This window comes from Salvia splendens, unplaced genomic scaffold (genome assembly GCF_004379255.2).
Source record: "Salvia splendens isolate huo1 unplaced genomic scaffold, SspV2 ctg1036, whole genome shotgun sequence".
Lineage (NCBI taxonomy): Eukaryota > Viridiplantae > Streptophyta > Magnoliopsida > Lamiales > Lamiaceae > Salvia > Salvia splendens.
Window position 1 is genome coordinate 510 of NW_024598577.1, and position 19,236 is coordinate 19,745.

The 19,236-nt window shown below is 37.1% G+C and overlaps 2 protein-coding genes and 1 pseudogene across 2 annotated transcripts; 1 reads left to right on the forward strand and 2 right to left on the reverse strand.

The window, feature by feature from the left end:
- Nucleotides 1-768: 768 nt before the first annotated feature.
- Nucleotides 769-2,144, forward strand: LOC121788414 (ATP sulfurylase 1, chloroplastic-like; the record flags this gene model as incomplete). Its single annotated transcript, XM_042187087.1, has 4 exons — nt 769-1,227; nt 1,302-1,562; nt 1,642-1,728; nt 1,801-2,144. Coding segments are annotated over 4 exons (945 nt in total), but the record flags the coding sequence as incomplete, so codon positions are not given.
- A 3,127-nt stretch (nt 2,145-5,271) lies between these two features.
- Nucleotides 5,272-8,445, reverse strand: LOC121788413 (putative calcium-transporting ATPase 13, plasma membrane-type). Its single transcript, XM_042187086.1, has one exon. It carries the CDS (start codon nt 8,412-8,414, stop codon nt 5,454-5,456), a length of 2,961 nt encoding a protein of 986 aa, XP_042043020.1. The 5' UTR covers nt 8,415-8,445; the 3' UTR covers nt 5,272-5,453.
- A 6,839-nt stretch (nt 8,446-15,284) lies between these two features.
- On the reverse strand, nt 15,285-16,661 carry LOC121788412 (annotated as a pseudogene).
- Nucleotides 16,662-19,236: the final 2,575 nt, after the last annotated feature.

Consider the following 19,236-nt stretch of genomic DNA (forward strand, 5'->3'; position numbering starts at 1 on the left):
CGTAGTATATTTTTTCAACATATTCTAAGTTGGTGGTAAAGACCTGAATTGGCAATGTATTTTTTTGCTATTAGTCTTTATTACTCTTATTATTTGAATTGAATGTTTTCAAATGAACTTAATTTAGAAATGAGACATCTATAAGGATAAAAAGATGTAGGCATCATATTTGAAAACAATGGATGTTTTGTTTTAAGGAAGGTGTACTTTTTTTGGACAGAAAATAAATGGAAGTTTTTGTAAATCCCAAAGTTGTAAGGTATTTCGAGTATAAATATTGCTTAGTTTGCTTTCGGTTATGATGGAAGACTACTTTTTCTACAGTTATCTCCATCATAGTGATCGAGTTGTAGATGTTTATACACATGTGATGTTTTCTCTTCTCATGTCTTAATCTGAATATGCCAAGACAAAATTAGTGGATTATCTGAGAGAAGTTCAATCCATCATTGGGATTTATTTATTGTTGTCTTTTCCTCATAGCAGATTTGAATCTTCATGGCCCTACTAGATCGATAAGTCTCTATAGTAACTATAGTTAGAATATATGTCACATAATTTTATCCAGTTTTTGAATTAACAATGAAGTTTAATGGAGATTTACGTGGCAATCACTATACAAAGTAATCCACTGTTTACATACTAATAATCAGTGAATGCTGACTTGTAGTTGTTACTATTGATTTCCTCTGTTCAAAGATAATTTGAGAATGGTGATTCTGTTTATTTGATTTCTCTGTTTTCACATTGAATTCTTGCAAGCTTTAGTTTTTGAGATGTTACAATTATACTATAGTATTATGCTGTTTTTGCAAGTGTAGCATTGAGATATACAAGCACAATAAAGAAGAGAGAATAGCAAGGACTTGGGGCACCACAGCAGGTGGCCTTCCCTATGCTGAGAAGGCTATAAGTGGCGCCGGAAACTGGCTGATCGGCGGTGACCTAGAGGTCGTAAAGCCGATCAAGTACAACGACGGGCTGGACCGGTTCCGTCTCTCCCCTGCCCAGCTCCGCCACGAGTTTGAGAGGCGCGATGCAGACGCGGTGTTTGCCTTCCAGCTGAGGAACCCGGTGCACAACGGCCACGCCCTGCTCATGACCGACACACGTCGTCGCCTGCTTGACATGGGATACAAGAATCCTGTTCTCTTGCTCCATCCTTTGGGTGGCTACACTAAAGAGGATGATGTTCCACTCACTTGGCGCATGAAGCAACATGAAAAGGTCACCAAAATCAAGAAATTGATTTTTAAGTGGAAGAATTTGAGCTGAAATGTTAATCTATTGTGTTGTGTTAGGTTCTTGAAGATGGAGTGCTGGATCCGGAGACTACGGTGGTCTCGATATTCCCGTCTCCGATGCACTACGCGGGGCCTACTGAGGTGCAGTGGCATGCCAAGGCTCGGATCAATGCGGGTGCTAACTTCTACATAGTCGGGCGTGACCCTGCCGGGATGGTTCACCCTATCGAGAAACGAGACCTCTACGATGCTGATCACGGGAAGAAGGTGGTGAGCATGGCCCCGGGGCTGGAGCGCCTCAACATACTTCCTTTCAAGGTGAATGAATGAATGATTATAAATTTGTTGAAGTGAAACATCAACGTTTTTTTAAATAGTATAGATTGTTTGGGTGAAGGTGGCTGCCTATGACAAGACACAGAGTAAGATGGCCTTCTTTGATCCATCAAGGGCTCAAGACTTTGTGTTCATATCCGGGACTAAGGTAATGTTTGGTGGTAGTGATCAGAGTGAGTGTTGATTTTATGATTGTAACCTCGTTGTTATTCGTTGGCAGATGCGGAGCCTGGCTAAGAATCGGGAGAGCCCTCCGGAGGGATTCATGTGCCCCGGTGGGTGGAAAGTGTTGGTGGAATACTATGAGAGTCTGGCTCCGGCCAGCAACGGCCGGGTGCCTCAACCACTTGCTGCTTGATGTTGATCATCACTATGTATAATATGTTATGTTTCTAAACTATCTTCCTCAATAATCTCTAATGTGTGATGTAATATATAATGTGCCACTGCCACAGATGTAATATAGTGTGCTAGTACTAAACAGTCATTCCTCTTTGTATAATAAATTCCCATGGTTTGATTTATATGCAAACTGATATGATATCATATGTATCCCATCACATCCCTCTCTTGCAGATTTTTCACACTAAATTGACTTATCTTCTGAAACATCATTTCCAGAGCAATTGACGATTCTCAACCTTATTTACAGCTCATTGTTGTAGGCTATTTCCCCAATCTCTTCTCAAACCCTAAGTAAAATATCGCGCCTTGGATTCTGATACAGATCAAACAGGAGAACTCATCTCAAAAGACTAGCCTATTAGGAGAGAGAGCTTATTTAGTCTATATACCCCACACATCAGTTGTTCTCACAACCGATGTGAGAATTGAGTCCGTAACAAATTCTTAGATTATTCGAAAAAGTACGGAGCAATGACAATTTCGGTTGGCTACTTTGGTGATTGAGGGAATTGTCGAGGTGGGCTCTTTGATTTCATCTTTTTATGTTTTTTGCCTGTGTTATTGTGTTGTGTTGTTATTGGTCCCTCATTGTTTAAAGTTGTTTATGTTGAACCCTGAATTAATAACTTGGTCCAATTTTGTTGGTTTGAATGTTGAATTAGGGATTTTGAAATTTGTCGATTTTCAGGTGCTATTTTAAATTAGAATTTGTGAATTATGTAAAGTTTTGAGGTGCTATTTAATTAGATTAGGGATTCTGAAATGATTGGTTCGATTATGTTATTTTGGGGGTCCGTTTGTGTTGATTTGGGCGTGTTCAGATTGTTGTGTATGCAAAGGTGAGTTTTAAAACTTGATCAGATTTGACCTTGTTTGGGGCATATTTATTTAATTTGACTTTGTTGTTTAGTAAAAAAAATGGAAGTGGAAGTCATTTTTGCTGAATTTATTATTATTTAAGTGGAATTGTGTGTTTTGTCCATACTATCCTCACAGACGCAGATTTTTTTGTAGGGGCTTCATGCAAGTGCTTGAAAGAATCACTACTCATTTCATACATGAAAATAACTTTGTTAATGATGATATGAGTTTAACAGGAAATTGAAAAGTAAGAGAGTAATTTTAAAAAGTGATTAAAATATTGCTAGTAAATAGCTTTGATGGACTCAACAACAAAGAAAAATATAATTATTTTTCATGGAAGGAAAAAAATATACTCCCTCCGTCCCAGCCTAAACGAGACGTTTCATTTTTGTACATGTTTTGAGAAAATGATGATAAACACTTAAAGTGGAGATAAAATTAAGTAAAAGAGACAATAATGTAGAAGAGAGTGGTGCGAAAATGAAATGTCTCGCTTTAGCACAGAAGGAGGAGTATCATAAAAAAATCACAATCATAACCACTACTATCATATACTATAATATATATCGATGACAAATACTAATAGTAAAGTTGAAATTAAATAAATCGAAATGCCACTCTAAAGTAGAAACAAACATAAATAAATAAAATAAATAATAGAATCAATATTATAGCACATCTTCTAGTTCTCTTCATTAAGATAAATAAATTACTCCATACATTAACAATTTCTAACAAAATAGCGGCTCATTTTTTAAAATCCTTTATGGAGGAGTAATTTTTGAAAGAGTGAACTACAAAAATGGTCTTTAGACTATGAGTTCATCTCGTCCATAGTCCTTGGATTTTAAAAATATCGTCAGACAACCCTGGACTAAGGGTTTATTTCAAATTCAGTCTTTTTGCCTTTTTTTTGTACGAAAATACCCTTTTGAGGGTTTGAGTGTTTTGGTCATTTTAATAATTTTACTTTTGAGTGTGGCAACTCATTATTTGATTTGTGCAGGTTGTGTCATAGGTAGATGTCACTTTATATTTCTCTCTCTTGCCTCTCTTTTAAATATGCAGTAAGCACACTTCTCTCACCTATCTCTCATCCCTTCTTCTTTCTCTGCTTCCCTCCGCAAAATCTCTCTTCCCTTCTTCTTCTTCTTGCTTCTCTCTGCAACGCTGAGTTTAGTTTTTTGTCTTCATGTCTTCGTTGTCCGTTAAAAACTCGGATGATGGAGGAGGGAATGGTTGTAGGTGGCTCTGATTTGAGTACGAAAAATGTACGTGCCGGCAAAGAGCGATTCTCAAAATCGTTGTCGACGCAAGAAAGGTATAAAATGGAATGTTGTACTTCGTTTGCGAGAGAAATGGCAAGGTTGGAGGCTGCAATTATTTTCGGTGGTGTTATCCGAAGTGTGTGGATTTTGACTTGGTTGGGCATAGTCGGCATGAAGGTGGGGTTGGAGGAGAGGAAGAAGTTAATTATGAAGTATCTCAGAATCGTTGTGAAGGTGGAAGTAAAGTGAAAGATTTTATTTTGGTGTTATTTGATGGGTTTTAGTTGTTAGTTTCATTTGTAGCCATTATGGTGAGTTTGAAGAATTAGGTTTTCACAAGTAGATTGCAGTGCATGAGTTTGGGAAAAAAATTTGGCGAAGAATTGCAGTGCGTGAACTTGGGGAAAAAAATTGACGTGTTCGAAGCAATGTAATTTGATTATGTGTTCTAAGTATGAAAATTTTAAAGTTTCAAGATTCAAATGTTGTGATTTGAATAAAAAATTGATTTTTAAATTTGAATATGAAATTAACGATGGCGGAAATGAGTATTCAATATTCGATGGGTATTCAATATTAGATGGGTATTCATTCGAAAGTCCGAAATCGAGAAAAAAAACTGATGGTACCTAGTAAGGAGTAAAATCTGCTAAGAGAAACATAATGTAGTAGGATTGTTATGTTGAGTTCTTATAAAAGATTTAATGTCACCATATTAGCAAAAGATAAAGCAAGAGAAACAGAGACTTATCTAGGGACTTACAAATTTCAAAGTATACTATCACAATTTCATTACCAATTAACAAAATAAGATTAAAATCAAGAGAGAAATGTTATAGAGGATCAATCAACCCTTTTTCTATGCTTCATAATAGGCTTCGATTTCATCCTCTTTTATCCCTAAATTTCGCAAGATTCAGGGTTTTGTGTGGCTGTTAGAGCTTCAATCTTAAATCCCACTTCCATGGTGATTTACGAATGTAATAGGAGGAGAGAAAAATAGAGAAATGCTGAATGTGTGTAGAAAGTGTGTACAATGTGTGTGGTTTGGACTTGGGATATATATAGTATAGGCGTTGGTGTCAGGAAACTTGACTAGGGACTATAGTGAATGCAAGACACAAACTTGACTTTTTACTACTATATTCCAAAAATCAAGGCATAAACTCTTGGTATTATATTGAATCAAGAAATCACTGTAATACTATATTCCAAAATCCAAACTATACTATATGAAAAAACATGAAGAAAAGAATCCAATCATATTCATAGTAGTATTAAAAAACAAATAAATAAATTGAAAAATCTCCCCTAGTCTTCTTCTTCTTCTTCTTCTTCATGCACCTCTCCACTTGTTGAAAGTAAGATAACTGAAAAATGGCCTTTGAGGAACTGGTATAAGCTTCACAACCCAAGCAAGAGGCCAAGAAAGTGCCCCAATCCCAACACAAATCCCCCACTCTCCCAAATTCAGCCTCTCTGTATCAGCAAACTTATTCAACAACTCCACCATCACCACTTGAAGAACCACCGTCACTCCTACAATCCCCACAAACAACTTGCTCTTATGCAACCCTTCAAACACATTCCTCTTCTCAACCTTCCTCGCGTTGAACTCATTAAACACCTGACACATCACAAACGCATTGAATATCAAAGTATTCTTCACCTTCTCACTCACCCCAAACAGACCCTCCCCTCCAAACTGCAGCACCAGCAACACCCCAATCTGATACACAGCCTGTGCCATTAGATTCCTCCACATCACATTACTGATCAGCGCCTCGTGCCTCCCCACGGGCCGCTTCTCCATCAACTCCCTTGCCGGTCTCTCTGTGGCCAGCGCCAACGCCCCGAGAGTGTCCATGATCATATTCACCCACAGCAGCTGCACCGCCGTCAGAGGCACCTCACCGGCCGAGATGGCCGCCACAAAGTTCACCGTCAACGCTGCTACATTCACCGTCAACTGGAACTGAATGAACTTCTGTATGTTGTTGTACACACACCTCCCCCATTTTAAAACTGTCACCACTGATGCGAAGTTGTCATCCATGATCACTATATCAGAGCTTTCTTTCGCCACCTCTGTGCCTTGGATCCCCATCGACAGGCCTATGTCGGCCTCTTTTAAGGCCGGTGCATCGTTCGTCCCGTCTCCCGTGACTGCCACCACATGGCCGAGCCTCTTCAAGCACTGCACCATGAGGAGCTTGTCCAATGGGGAGGATCTTGCCATCACGCGGATGCCCTCGACCCTCTCCATCCGCTCCTCATCCGTGTACGAACGAAACTCAGCTCCTTCAACTACACATCCGTCTTGGTCTTGACCCGGGAGGAGTATACCACACTCTGTAGCTATGGCCTTGGCCGTGAACACGTTGTCACCGGTGATCATCTTCACATCAACACCGGCATACTGGCAATCTTCAACAGCCTTCTTCACACCGGGCCGGCATGGATCTTTTATCCCTACTAAACCTAGTAGAACCATACCATCTTCTTGAATTTTCTTCTCTGTTTCAAGATTCACCTCATCACTCTGTTTATGTGCAAATGCAATGCATCTTAGGCTAGAAGCAGCCATTCCTTGAATAATATGATTGAATTGCAATCTCTCTTCATCATCCAAATCCTTTTTCTCACCTTCCAAATCATAGTAGTGTGAGCACATTGCAAGAATCATCTCAGCTGCTCCTTTCCAATGCACATGGAATTCATGATCTCCCTTCACCAAAACACCACTCCTCTTCTTCTCAGAATTGAATGCCTCCACATGAAGAATCTCACATCCCCTCTTCACCTCCTCCATATCCATCCCCATCTCCGCCACCGCCCATGACAGGATCGCCTTCTCAGTCGGGCTACCAGAGAATTCCACCCCTTCATCAGACATATACACACCACCCGTCGTGTTAAGCCCAACGCCCTCACGAAGCAGCTCAACAACACTCCTCCCAATGTTCACTCCATCTTCAAAGGAGTCCTTCCCCATCCAAAACTTCGTCACCATCATCTTATTCATAGTTAGCGTACCCGTCTTATCCGTGCAGATAGTAGTAGCAGAGCCCATGGTTTCGCAAGCCGAGAGCTTCCTCACCATGGATTGATCAGCCATCATCCTCTTCATCGAATACGCGAGAGTGAGAGTGACAGCAAGAGGCAAACCTTCCGGTATAGCAACCACAACAATCGTCACCGCAGCAGCAACAATCCCAACAACCGAATTAATCACATCATCCGCTTTAGTCCTTTTTCCATTAAACTCCCTCACCCCATTCTCATCCTCTGTATTCCCCGTAAAATAACGAACCATCAACACGACAAGAACAAGAAACGCTACAGCCAAACCGAGCTTCCCAATCGAGGAAGTGAGCTTGTTGAGCCGCCTCTGCAGCGGCGTTTCCTCATCCGCATCATCCTTACTAATCCTGCTCATCATCTCCCCCCACAGAGTGTCCATCCCTACACCCGTCACCACCATTTTCCCGTACCCGTCCGCCACCTTCGTACCGGAAAATAGAAAAGGATTGACGCAAATCTCGACATCCACAGTGTCGCTCTCACCGGTCATACTAGACTCATCCACCTGCAGAGAGTGGCCTTCTATGAAAAGGCCGTCTGCAGGGACTTGATCTCCGATGTTTAAGCACACGACGTCGCCCACAACAACGTCGTATATTGACACCTCTTGCCTCCTTCCGCTTCTAACTACTTCAATTAAAACATTACTGCTTATTTTTGAGAGCTTATCAAACTGTCTGCTCTGTCTGAAGTTGCTGACGGAGGAGACGGAGATGACGAGGAACACCGCGACGAAGATGCTTCCGCCGTCGTACCAGCCATCCTTTATGCCGTGTTCTTTAATTCCGAAGCCGAGGGAGAGAGCGGCGCAGGCGAGTAAGATGAGGATGGTGGGATCTTTAAAGGCTTCTATTACAAAGTGGAGGAAGGATTTTGATGGGGGAAAGGGGTAGGTGTTGGTGCCGAAGGCTGTTTTTCGGGCGGCGAGGTCATGGTCGTCACCGGTGATGCCGTGGAGGGGGTTTGTTTTGAGGGCGGCGGCGACGCCGTGGGGGCCTTTGAGGAGGGAGAGTTGGCGGAGGTTTTTGTCCTTGACGAGGTGGGGGAGGTGGTGGTCGACGACGACAGCGATGGCGGTGGTGGAGAGGAAGGCTCTGGAGCAGTAGATGGTGGCGAAGGCTTTGTGCCATTTTTTTTTGTTTGGATTTATGGAGGCATGAAAATGCATGGGATCATGCTGATGAAGCAGGAGCTCTGTTATGATTGCTGACATATTAGTATTTTGTCTTTTTTTGCAATGGGAATTGGAAATTGTTTAAGGTTTGTGAATGAGTTGGGAGGTGTAGATATGTAATGTATATATAAGGTAACCAAAACAATGGAGGTGTGTGCATGTTTTTGGATAAAATCATGACAGCGACGCGTAGTCAACGCGTTGTATTAACTTGGTCAATGACCTGTGGAGTTCACACTCGAATATTTATATGTAATTAAGGAGTATATTTTGTTATTTTACGTTACTTGCAATTACTTGGCTATTAAGTTTAATTTACCTGTTTTGATTATATTGCTATCAATTAGTAATATCTTTTTGAAGGAAGAATTAAGGTCTATTTTTTGGATGTGCTGTATGAGAACAAGTGGGGATTATGTTTCAATTTCAGCTGTAAATGTGAATCAATTAATAAGTTGATTTGGCTAGCAATGTTCTCATTTGGCCGACGCTATTCGCTAGTTTTATGATCGACATGAGAATTTAATTTCAAATTAGTTGTTTGATAAAACTACATTTATAAAAAGATTAACCTAAATTTGATATTAATTTTTTGAAATTTTACTATATTTTTTTTATATATCTCTATATTAAATTATATTAATATATTTTGGGTTGTATGTGTTGTGTGTAGTGTGTGTAATATTGTGTTCGTTTTGTGGTGTCACAATTTGTATGTGGTGTGCGCAATGGCCAGTGTGTGTGTTCAGTGTGTTTTTCTAGATGTACCTATTTTTTCAAATATTTGAAACTTCGAATATTTACTTTAATTATAAATTTCAAATTGTTACATTGAAATGATATTATTTGAAACTTCAAATATTTCTTTAACAATAAATTTCAAAAAAAATATTCAATTTAAACATGAGTAAATGTGGATTAATTGGTGTTGCATTGTACGATGTGATTTCGTCTATTTATTTACGTTTATCTTTGATACATCTATGTTGATTATATGATACAACTTCATGTAATTTCGATTGGAGCAGTAGCTACCTACATCTATTTCACTCATTTGTGAAATGATGCATCTATTTCGTGGAACCCTTGCAAACTTAGAGTTGAAATAGAGACTAAATCCGGGACAAATACTAAATGAAAAAGCTAAGTATATTAAAAGAAGACACAGCTCGAATATATGAAAATTGTGTGTAAATTTCAAATTAGAATTCGGAAAGTTCAAATGTTGAGGTGTTGTCTTAACAACGAGAACTTTAGATTTATTTATTCCTTTCTTGTGGTGAAGGAATCTACTTTGATATGTGTAGATATTTTCTATATACTACCCAAAAATAGATTAGGAAAAAAGGGAAAGAGAAAGAAAATGGGAAAAAGGGAACTGAATAATTATTAAATATATGATGGATGTAATTTCAAAGCTATTAATTAAATATTCATCAAGATGCCTCTTTCGAAAAACTGCAGAGATTCTGCCGTGTTATTGCATTCATTTTCTTCGGTTTGTTAATACCTTCTCATCCACTCCATTATAAATTTATATTGAAAATATATTGTATTTTTTAGTTTGTATTTATAGGCGTTTTTAAACTAATTATATCTCCTGATTTTATTTTTTGTTATGCTTTTAGGTTTATATTGACTTTTATCAATAAATATAATTTTTTTTTATTCATTAAAATGCTTGTACTCGTTATTTTCGGTATGCACATAGCTTTGATGATGTTGCCATTTAGATATCGCAAAAGAACTTGGCGTTGAAGCAAAGCTTCAATCATGCACACGCAAACATCACAAATGGAAAATTTAATAACTTAATTAAACATGAGAATCTATCTATTAGTTTACCTATTGATATAGTATGTATGTATGTATATACAAGTGATTGTGGGAATCACATCCCTAACAATAAGAGAGAAAAGCTAAAAAGACTGACAAAAAATCTATATAAAAGAGAAATAACCAAGAATGATTTTGTCCCACATCGAAAGTTAAACATAAAACATTCATGGATGTCTCTATAAAATGGAAAGAACCAAGAATGATTTTGTCACACATCGAAAGTGAAACATAAAACATTCAAGGATGTTTCTATAAAAGAGAAACAACCAAAAATGGTTTCATATATATGGGTTAAGAGACGCATGAGGGAGATGCGTCTCTCCCTAAGACGTAAGTGTAGCTTTGCAATATTTTAATGACTAAGAATGTTAACGTTAATTAGTCTTTGATCGAAAGTAGCTTTGCACCAGCTTTAATAGTTCCAGGGAATTCCTTAAATGTTGAAACTTGAAACATAAATAGTTAAAGAATCAAGATGGAATTTTCAAATGAATTTAGTTGGTTTTTGTTTAAATGTTTTAGCTTATTATTCGTTGAACTTCATATGGCAGGCAATAAAACTAATCTATGGGGTATGTACGTGGCGTGGTTACTAATTTCTATCCTTTCCAGTTAAATAAAAGAAGAGTGTATTATGAATGATAAGATGAGTTCGAAACTAATTTAGGTTAATTATAAATTATTTTTGATAAATAATTCATTTATCATATAAGAAATTACTTAGTCTATATTCCCTCTATCTTAAATAAGATTTGACCATTTGCTTATATGAGTTGAGATTTTATATAGTTTTATTTTATATATTAAAAGAAAAGAATAAAGTAAGAGATACTCTCTCCGTCCCATAATAATTGTCACTCTTATTATGGGCATGAGTTTTAGAGCATGCGCAGCGGTGGCGTCCGTCGCCACCGCCGTCCGCGCCGCTGGCACGGACGCCATCCGCCGCCGCTGCGCTCGCGCCGCTGGCACGGCGCTGCTCAATGTATCGAGCACGTCCGTGCCAGCGGACGCACACATGCGCGCCTCCCATTCGTCAACGGCTCGACCGTTGTGTTTAAAAAAAATTTATTTTTTTTTTTAAAAATCGGTTTTATATTAAAAAAACGATAAAAAATAAAAAAAAAAATTTCACTTCCCCAAAAAAATATATCCGTTTATAACCGTTTTTTACACCTTTTAATTTTTTTTTCATTTTTTACCCCAAAAATACACACTTTCATCTATAAATACCCCCAATTTCACCCCAAAAATTCACATCAAACTACACAACTCTCATCATCATTCTCCAATATCCATTCTCATCTCCATTCTCTCATATCCATTTTCATCTTCATTCTCTCATACCCTAAAACATCACTATGTCCGGCCAAGACGATAACCCTTCGGGCTCCCACGGTTGGAACCCCGAATGGTTCAGTTCACAACCGTTTCCTAGTCCGGAAACGGAATATTCGGCCCCTCCTCAAACCCAAGATTCGGCCGTTCCGGGTGGCTACCGTCCATACCTAATCGACGACCAAGGTGCCTCCGAAGGGCGCTACGGGTGGACACCGGAGCCTAGGCATCGCGCCCCTTCCCAAATGCCGATTCCTCCATCTCGCGCCGGTGTCCGCACACCGTACTCACCGGCGGAGATGGAAAGATTGTTCAAGGCGTACTTGGAAATCTCCGAAGATGCGGTGGTTGGAACGAACCAATCCGGCGATCACTTTTGGTGGCGCGTCTCTAGCCGGTACAATGCAAACCGGCCGCCCGGAACGATCGAGCGCAACGAGAGTATGGTGCGCAACTGCATCGGCCGAGCCAACGAAGAAATTGGCAAGTTCAACGGCTATTTCATCCAGGAGTCCCGGAATGCCGGGAGCGGCCGAAACGAGGTCGACATCATCACCGCCGCGCTGAGCACCTACCAATCCATGAACGGTAAGTCGTTCAAATATCTTAACGTTTGGCAGGAGACGCGGACGCACCCGAAGTATAAGGGAGGCATAACATCCTCCTCTAGCGGCTCCTCCAAACGATCAAGGTCGGTAGCCCTATCCGACTCCGGCTCGGAAGAAGTGGCTAGCCAACTCGCCGGAGCTAACTTGGGTAGCCCCGACGCCGGACCGAGCGGTTCCCAACGCCGCCCCCAAGGAAGGAAGAAGGCGGCGGCCAACCGTCGTCGCGGCTCGACTCCCGAAGCCACTCCCGAAGCCGCTCCCGCTCCCTATGTGCCACCTCCACCCCCGAACAACTCGCTGTGGATGCTCTTAAGCCAACTCAATATGGCCGATAGGTCATCTATGACTCCCACGCAACTTGAAACACATGAGACCATGATAAAAGGTCTCCAAATACAATTGGGGTTGTTGCCGCCGGATGAGTAGTCTTCCTCGGGTAATATTAGCCAATAATTATGTAATTTTTAATTTTTAGTATTTTAATTATGTAATTTTTAATTTTTAGGATTTTAATTATGTCTTTTTTATTTTATTTGTATTTTGTAATATTTATTGTGATTTTTAATGAATTTAGTATTATGGAAATGTTTATGTTTAATTGAATATTAAATTAATTGTGCTCGTCCTTGCGGAAGAGCACAGTTGTGGGTGTTGTGCTCTTGCCAGAGAGCAGGCATGAATAGTACCGTCCGGGCCCACAACCGTGTCGCTGGCAAGAACACGGTTGTGGATGCTCTTAAGAGTGTTCACAATAATTTGGCCAAGCTCAGGGGCCAAGCCACAAATTCTTGTTTCTAGCTACAAAAATTTGTCCACAGCCACAAAAAAACTTGTCCAGCCTAATAGTGGACACGCCACAACCACAAATCACATTATTTTTTCAATTGTTGATATATTTTAATTCAATTAGAATAAAAATTATCGGACTATATTAATTTGAAAAAAACATAATTTAATAAAAAAAATTTAAAACCAAATCTTCGTTGTATTATAGATACGGGAAAATTATACAACAAAAATTTTATTAAAAAACATAAAAATAACACCGCCACCGTCTACTTTGTGGTATTATCAGAATCATCGGCTTCTTCTTCTTCACCACCGCCCCCGCTGCCCGCGTCGCCGCCCCCTCAAACCGAGCTGCTCCCTGAGCCTCTGCATGAGCTCGAAGTACACTCCCTTGGTGACCGGGTCGGTTGCGGTCTCGTACGCTCTGGCGTTCTCCTGAAGTTGCTTCATCATCTGCACCTCCAGATTCCTGTTCAACACCGAGACCAGGGTAGTGGTAGCCATCCCCGTGTGCGATCCAGACGCGGTCGCAGAGAGGCGGGAGGCGGCTCTAGCGTCTCGGATACTGTTGGCCATGGGGACATGGGCGCCTGGATATTGTGTAAAGATGTGTGACCTATATATGTAATTAACATAATATAAAGTGATTGAAAAAAAAAACATTTAGTCAAGTGGATAACCTGAAAATGAAATGGGCCAAGTTAAGCGGGAAATAGGGAGTTAATATTCATCGGATGTAATGATAATTTTGATTGTTTATATATTAGTACAATTTTGTGGGCCAAAAATACTTTGGGCCGATATAAGGTTCTTGGGTTATTAAATAACAGTGAAACAGAAAATTGGGCTTCAAACTGCGAAATATTAGATATTTTATCCGTCCTAAAAAAAACAGACATATTTGATCGTTTCGGGTCATTTTTCAAAATTAGAGAATCTAAATATCGAAAGTTTTTTTAAAACTTATTTAAAAGTATGACCTACCTTCCACCAACTTTTTTTATTCACTTTCTATTACATTTCTTAAAACTTGTGTACGATTAACTTGGTCTCGTGGACAAAGGGAGTAATGATTAGTGGATATATTGAAATAATTTAATAATCCCTTCATTTTTTTAAAAAAATTTCTTTTTATTTCTCTCTTGCCTCGTTTATTAAAAATTTGAAATAAAATTTTACATTAATTTCTACTCCATTACTATTTTACTATTAGGACAAAATGGTAAAATTAGCTAAAGTTGAACCGCACAATATAATCAATTGATTTACCACTCGTCGAGTGGTCGTAATGTGGTTACATAGGAGTATATTTTTCTATTGTAACAATTTTATCATTAAAATTTAGAAGCTCTTCTCCAGCTATTATGTGTTATTTTGCCACTCGCACATCTTATTTTTTTGAGACTAGGAAAATAAGCTCGAACCATAACAATTCCAGTCAAAGGTCAAGCATACCAACAAATCTTCATATTGACTTGAAGCTTATTGTAAAACCAGAGCACCATATAATATTTTATTAATCTTATTTGAATTCATTATAATGTTTTTGATGTAATATTGTCGACCGCAACATTAGTTTGATATTATCCGCTTTAGCTCAAGCCAGCTCGAATTTGTTTTGGGTCACCCCCAAAAAGTCTATAACTAATTAGGGTTTGACATAGATTATATACACCTTCCAACTTCCCTCCAACACTCGATGAGGGATGGGGTTTGTAACCCAACAATACAATTACACTTGAGTTATGGAAAATGCGAGTGACAGAGTAAAAATATCATAGCTCAAGGCTTTTCCCGTATGTCGAGTTATACGTAAATGCATATTCTCTTCGTCCATAAAAAAATGTACCAATTTATAGATGACACGCGTTCTAATACGTAATTAATAAAATAAGAGAAGAAAAGAAAAAAAGTTGGTGGAAGTATTATGAGATCCTTATTGTTAGTTGTTTAAAATTTGCTTATACAGAATTAATCTAATTTTTGTGGAGGCTTAAAATGCTAAAATTATTTTTTTAAACAGAGGAAGTATATATATTTAATGTCTCGTTTTCAATGCTTAACAATAAAATCATGTAGTAGTAATTTTTTAATGAACTACAATTTAAAGAATACAATCACAAACTAATTACTCTATTTAGAGAAAGCCATACACTCATCCTTAAGGAATAACTTAATCAACCAATCCTACTTACTTGTAACTGACATATTTTCTTTATTTGTTTTCTCTCTACACACAAAAGCTTAACTGCTTAACCTTAATCAGACAATTGAAGCAAATTAAACTAATCAAACATAGGATTAACAAATAATCTGAACCAGTCTTCGTCTTCAATTATCCAAGAGCCATCATCATCTTAACAAATTCATCGTAATTAACTTGTCCATCACCATCCAAATCAGCCTCCCTATCATCTGCTCCACCTCTTCATCTGTTAATTTTCTCCCTAAGTTGATCATCACGCGTCGAAGCTGCACAAATCGAATTTAATTAGTTTTAATAATTTATTTAATAGTGTAAGGAATGTTATTTAAAAGGTGAAAGTGAAGTTCAAAAAGTCCAAGTGCACTGCTTAGTTTAAACTTGGTAAAGTTCATTGTATTGGAGATGGATGTGTGCAGAAACACTAAAAAAAACTGGGTTTACCTATAATCTTGATAGTAGACGATACCAATTAATTTAATGCTAAAATATTGGTATAATAAAAGAGAAACGAGACAAAATGAAAACAATATAACTAATGATTATAGGCAAAATGAGCACTGAGAGTGAATTCAATTTTATACCGTCTTTTTTTTACCACTTTGTAATTTTGCTAGGCGACAAAAATCCAAATTGGACGAGGAAATCATGTAATAAATGAATACGACGAAAATAAAAAATATGGCAATTAAATTATGGTACTTATCAAGTACAATGTCACTACGGATGATGAGCAATCGTAGTTAACATCTAAAACACACACACATAAATATAAAAAAATATGGATATGAACAATAAGAAAACAATAAATACATCACCTACCAAAAAAAATTATGTAAAATGGGTTTCTTTAGATAGATTTAATTCTTTTAACATAAGTAATAGATTAATTGATACCTCTTCAGCTGAGATGTAGCCGTTTTGATCCTTGTCGAACACTTTGAAAGCCTCCTTCAGCTCTTCCTCTGCATCAGTTTCCTGCCAAAAATCATCGAAATTATCAGAAATAAATCTACATAAATAATTAATCAAATAACAACAAAACAATTCTTTTCTTTACGAACAAAATAATTTTGTAATAATTTAGTTACCTTCATTTTTTTTCCATGAGGTTCAAGAACTCGGAAAACTCAATGGTGCCATTTCCATTGGAATCGATTTCGTTGATCATGTCTTGGAGTTCTTCCTCAGTAGGGTTTTGATCCAAAGACCTTAGTACAGTCGCCAATTCTTCAATGGTAATGCAACCTGCAGTTATGTTACATCAATAAATATATCATCAAAATCTCCTAAAACATGTCCAAAAAATGAATGATCAAGAGTAAAAGTAGTTTATTAATTACCATCTCCATCTTTGTCAAATAGGCTAAAGGCCTCTTGGAACTCCACTATTTGATCTTCCTTCAATATTTCTCCCATGAGGTTTTGTGTTTGTGTGTGTGTGTGTGTGAGAGAGAGAGAGAGAGAGAGATGGTTGAGTATAGCTCAAGCTCAATCCTGGCTGGGCTTAAGTAGTAGGGGAAGGCAGAAGGGGGGACAAGAAAACCTTGTAAATACATTCAATTTTTCATTAAACTTTAAATATACTAGTATAAAATAAGTAGTCAAAAAGATGAAATATACTATTAGAGGTTGTGATTTGAGTAGGTCAATATTTGTAATAGTGTATTAATGAAATATATGGACGTGTCAAGTAAAGGAAAACACTCTCCCACACACGTCAAATCCCTTTTCGTGACGTAGAAAATTAATGCCCTTTTGAATCTAAATCATATACTATATATACCTACTACTATATGCAATGTATATATTTATATTATCGATTTACATCTAAAGTGTTTTGGCATTTTCTTAGTTCAGAAGGTGTAAATATCATTTTATGATCAAATATTTGATATTTTTGAGAAAATGTTACCAAATTTTCATAACATATTAATACTATCCCAAACAATATCTAGTAATTTGTAGACTTACATATAAGTTGACCCTATAACCTAATTCATTGACGGCTTTATTATGCAATACTTAACATTTCAACTTGTAATTAGTGATATTTAGAATGAAAATATCATCTCTCCACCAATTCACCATATTTTTCAAACCAATAGTAGAAATATCAATAAGGACAAGACCATGTAGCAAAAACAGACAAATAATTTCCTTGACCACAAAAAGTTGTCGGGGCAAAGTTTGTAGTAGTAATAGACAAGTTTGGGAGTCAAAAATGTTACTACTATTATAGAGGTGAATTGAATTAAATATGGTGGTAAACTTAAATATTTTGAGGTATTTATCTAGTTAATTTTGTTGTTACAGCTATAGTGTTTGATTGGTAGGGAACAAGGAGTCAAGTTGGGTAGAATTAGAAGAGAACGCGGGAAAATTAGGTATAAATTGGAAAGCGTGTTTGAAACACTCTGCAGCCATAACCAAAGACCACGCTGCGCTTCTTGCTCGAGGGATCTGCCTTCTGTTTCGCACGTGCCACGCATCTTTCGTAATCTTGTTTATATTGTTGGATAACGGTGAATTATCAAAAAATACTGGCTTGAGTTTTGATGCCAATGACGGATCTAGAAAATGGAACCATTGGATCGATTATAGTGAATAAAGTCGTTGCTGGCATCAAAAAGCGAAGTTAATACAAAGGATATTGTTAGTAATACATGACATAAGAATTAAAAAAATTAATTTCAATATCTAGTGTGGAGCTATCGCACTATAGAATTGGTGAAAATTCAATTCAAAGAAGGTATTTTTTTACTCTCATTACTCAACGATGAAGTCATTATCGTTGGAGGATTTTATATTTCAAAGGTGAGATATGTGCACATTAAAATATTTGCTTTTATAAGTTGTTAGTTGTTACACTAATCTTTTTGTACGGCTAATTAGATCATGATGATTTTGTATTTTTGACCAGGAAGGTGAGTGGCCGGTGGGGTATGATAATATCATTTTATAAATAAAAATTTTATACTATATGACTATGAGAGCTATTTATGAGTATAAAATAAGTCCATACGTTAATAACCGTAATATTGTGCCGCGTAAACATAATTGTGCAATTATTTTAGTATATTAAATTCATGATCCTTCATTATAATGTTATTAACTGCGCATTTCTAGCTATATACTATGTAGCTTTGTGAGAATAAATGCATGTTAGTTTTGTTATATTTTATTATAGTTATTATTTTTTTAATTTTTCATTCATTTCCAATTCCTGAAATTGATTTATTTATCATTGTGATATGCATCTAGATTAGGACTGGGGAAAAATACCGAAATACCGAAATATCGGTATACCGTGGTTTTCGGTACGGTATGAAACCTTACAGAAAGATTCCAGCAAAGTAACGTATGATTTTTCAAATACCGCGGTATACCGCTGCATACCGAAATTCGGCATATACAGTAAATTAAGGTATCTACTATAAAATATAAATATAATTATATACAAAATATATTTTATATATTTTTAAATTATAAATCAATTGTGAAATATAAATATAATTCTGAATTAAATATATTTTATATATTTTTAAAATTAGAAAATATAAATAATATTCTAAAAACTCAAATTTTCTATTTTAATTGATGTTGAAAGTCAGGTATACCGAACTTTGATACGGTATACCGAAAATGAGGTACGGTATCGGTATGGAAATTCGTCATACCGAAAATAAGGTATATCGAAGTTCGGTATGCCGAAAACTTTGGAAAGGTAAAGGTATGACTTTTTCGTATACCGAATTTACGGTAAGGTATACTGTATGGTGGTTTCGATAAGGTATACCGTACCTACCCACCCATTCTAAATGACTAGATGTTCTATTTATCTTCCTTAAACATATATAACTAAATTGCACAAAAATATAATCACAATAGAAAATTGCTTTTTATATAGCTACCAGCCTACCACCTTGCATAATTTCACAAAATTGATGATCAGATATCAAAGTTAATTGGTTTTCTTCTCTCTTATAATTAGGCACTCAACAGGCTATGAATATGCATTAGATTTATAAGTATTTATTTATAAATAGGTCAAAGGATATATCAATATATTAAGCTATTAAAT